We start from the raw sequence: 2553 nt of genomic DNA, 5'->3' as shown, positions 1-2553 counted from the left end.
AATCATTCAGAATCTTCCACTCACTTGAGTCTCACATCCAGCGTCGCACGCCAAACACTCGGTTAAATTAATGGCAAAAAGATCCAACGCAGTCCTCCATAGTTATCCTCATCACCAAATATGTAATATCCTTAGAGGCTTCTTAGATTGATGACTCATGACACGTAAGTATAGTTTAGTATTTAATTGTAACTTAGAATAACATTCTCTAATGCACCTGGCTTAAGCTACCTGAAGCTTTCTTAAATCACGGTTATATAGGCAGACATAGGACATGGCTACGTTTAGCGGAAAGCAAACCCCATCTTGACTCAATGCTGCCATTTATTGGTAAACATAAATATACCAGGTTACTACACTTACGTTATGGGTATGCTTGTCATCTGCAAGGACTACAGCGTTTTTAGGATAAAAATAAATGGAATTGAGCTAAGCACAGGCAAAATCCTGAACATGGTTCGGTCTGCTTTCCAACAGAAACTGGGAGACAGATTCACCTTCCAGCAGGACAATAACATAAAACCAAATCAAATATACACTGGAGTTTCTTATCAAGATGACATTGAATGTTCCTGAGTATCCTAGTTACAGTTTTGAATTAAATTGTCTTGAAAATCTATGGCAAGACTTGAAAATAGCTGTCAAGCAATGATCAACAACGAACTTGACCGAATTTTAAGGTTGTTCAAATATTGTACAATCCAGGTGTGTAAAGCTCTTAGAGACTTACCTAGAAAGACTCGCAGCTGTAATTGCTACCAAATGTGATTCTAACATGAGTTGAATACTTATGTGAGTGAGATATTTCTGTATTTCCTTTTCAATAAATTACAAAATTTCGAATTTTCAGAACATTAATATAGTCCATCCTTTTTTACATAATATGAGGATACAATGAGTATACAAAACATTAAAAAAACACCTGCTCTTTCCATGACATAGACTGACCAGGTGAATCCAGGTGAAAGCTATGATCCCTTATTGATGTCACTTGTTAAGTCCACTCCAATCAGTGTAGATGAAAGGGAGGAGACAGGTTAAATAAATATTTTTAAGCCTTGAGACAATTGAGAAATACACTGTGTATGTGTGCCTTTCAGAGGGTGAATGGGCAAGACACAAAATGTAAGTGCCTTTGAAATGGGTGTAACTCAATATTAGGAATGTGTTCCTAATGTTTTGTACACTCAGTGTATATTCTAAGTGGGAAACTGTTCTTGAAACACACCAGTGCACCTGGCACCTGCTACCATACCCAGTTCAAAGGCACTTACATTTTGTGTCTTGCCCATTCACCCTCTGAAGTGTACTACAATTACTATATTCTTGGAATATTTGTAAATAATTTTCCCAGAAGAGGGCGATAGATATCAATAAATTGGGGGCCATTTAACCTTGCAACAGTTTTGGCAGATTTTACCTTTAATTTGGTTGACTTCTGATATCAGGAAGTCTCCCTGGTGTGTACGATCATGTAACTAACGTTTCATATCAATGATTTTATGTGGATTACACTTTATAAAAACTGCCCTTCGAATCTGCTGGAGGTTAAGTCCATATATGAGAGGGTTTAAGACAGGTGGTATAACAAGGAATTGTACAGCCATTCATTGCATTACGCATATTTAGCGTAATATTTACATTACTATTCCACCCTTGCAAAGTATCAAACAGGGTCACTGATGAAAATAACCATTGTCAATAAATGTGGCACACATGTCTGTATGAACTTAATCCTTCCCTTAGCTGACTTTACACAAGTCCTTACAATCTGACAGTAAGAAAAGGCAATGAGAAGTACCTGTAAAACTTGAACCACTATTATACAATAGCCCCAAATCCGATTGATGGTTATGGGTAAACATGAATGGTTTACTATAGACACATTGTCACAGAAGAKTTTATCAATGCGCGATCCACACAARGGTAGTCTGGCAGTTAAAGTAACTGTYATSAGTGATATAAATAAAGGATAACACCAAGAAAATARGAGTAACTTTCTAACAGTTRAAKWTGTCACAATGGTATGRTATAGTAGTGGTCTGCATATTGCCACATACCTGTCGTAAGACATCACTGTTAGAATAGAAATTTCACACATGACAGATGTGTATATTACATAGGCTTGAGTCAAACATCCACCATAAGATATCACCTGAACATCTGAMTGAAGGTCCAGTAACAACTTGGGGTAGAAACCAGCRGTTCCATACAATCCATTGACACATARAYTACACAGAAAGATATACATKGGCTCATGGAGRCCTTTCWCCTGAATGATTGTTATGATCAGAGTCAAATTCACAGTGATGATGAGAAGGTATGTGATAAGAGACAAGRTAAAATAGACMGATTTGTTGTTAAATGTCTCTTGTAAGCCAAARAGATAAAAKAACTTGACTTGGGTTGTGTTCTCCATAGATTTTGTTACTTTTCTTCCATAGTTCAATGCAGCAATTCTTAGTCCTGACAAGGCTTGTGTATGGATGTGAATGAATTCAATTGTGAATCATTTGATTCTGTGTAGGCTTGGACTAAACTAATTCACATCCT

At 36.7% G+C, this 2553-nt stretch overlaps 1 protein-coding gene across 1 annotated transcript in view; it reads right to left on the bottom strand.

Annotated features, from left to right (window-relative positions):
- Positions 1 to 1478: 1478 nt before the first annotated feature.
- LOC111949795 (olfactory receptor 10H1-like) overlaps positions 1479 to 2553 on the bottom strand; it is an 11234-nt gene continuing 10159 nt past the window's right edge. Inside the window, exons 2-3 of the mRNA XM_070440678.1 lie at positions 2006 to 2060; positions 1479 to 1601 (exon numbers count right to left, since the gene is read on the bottom strand). Of these exons, the coding sequence (XP_070296779.1) occupies positions 1479 to 1601; positions 2006 to 2060 (178 nt within the window). The remainder of the gene's footprint in view (positions 1602 to 2005; positions 2061 to 2553) is intronic.

The sequence above is a fragment of the Salvelinus sp. IW2-2015 genome, unplaced genomic scaffold (assembly GCF_002910315.2).
Source record: "Salvelinus sp. IW2-2015 unplaced genomic scaffold, ASM291031v2 Un_scaffold2818, whole genome shotgun sequence".
Lineage (NCBI taxonomy): Eukaryota > Metazoa > Chordata > Actinopteri > Salmoniformes > Salmonidae > Salvelinus > Salvelinus sp. IW2-2015.
Note: the sequence above shows the minus strand (reverse complement) of the source record. Positions and strands in the feature narration are given on the sequence as shown.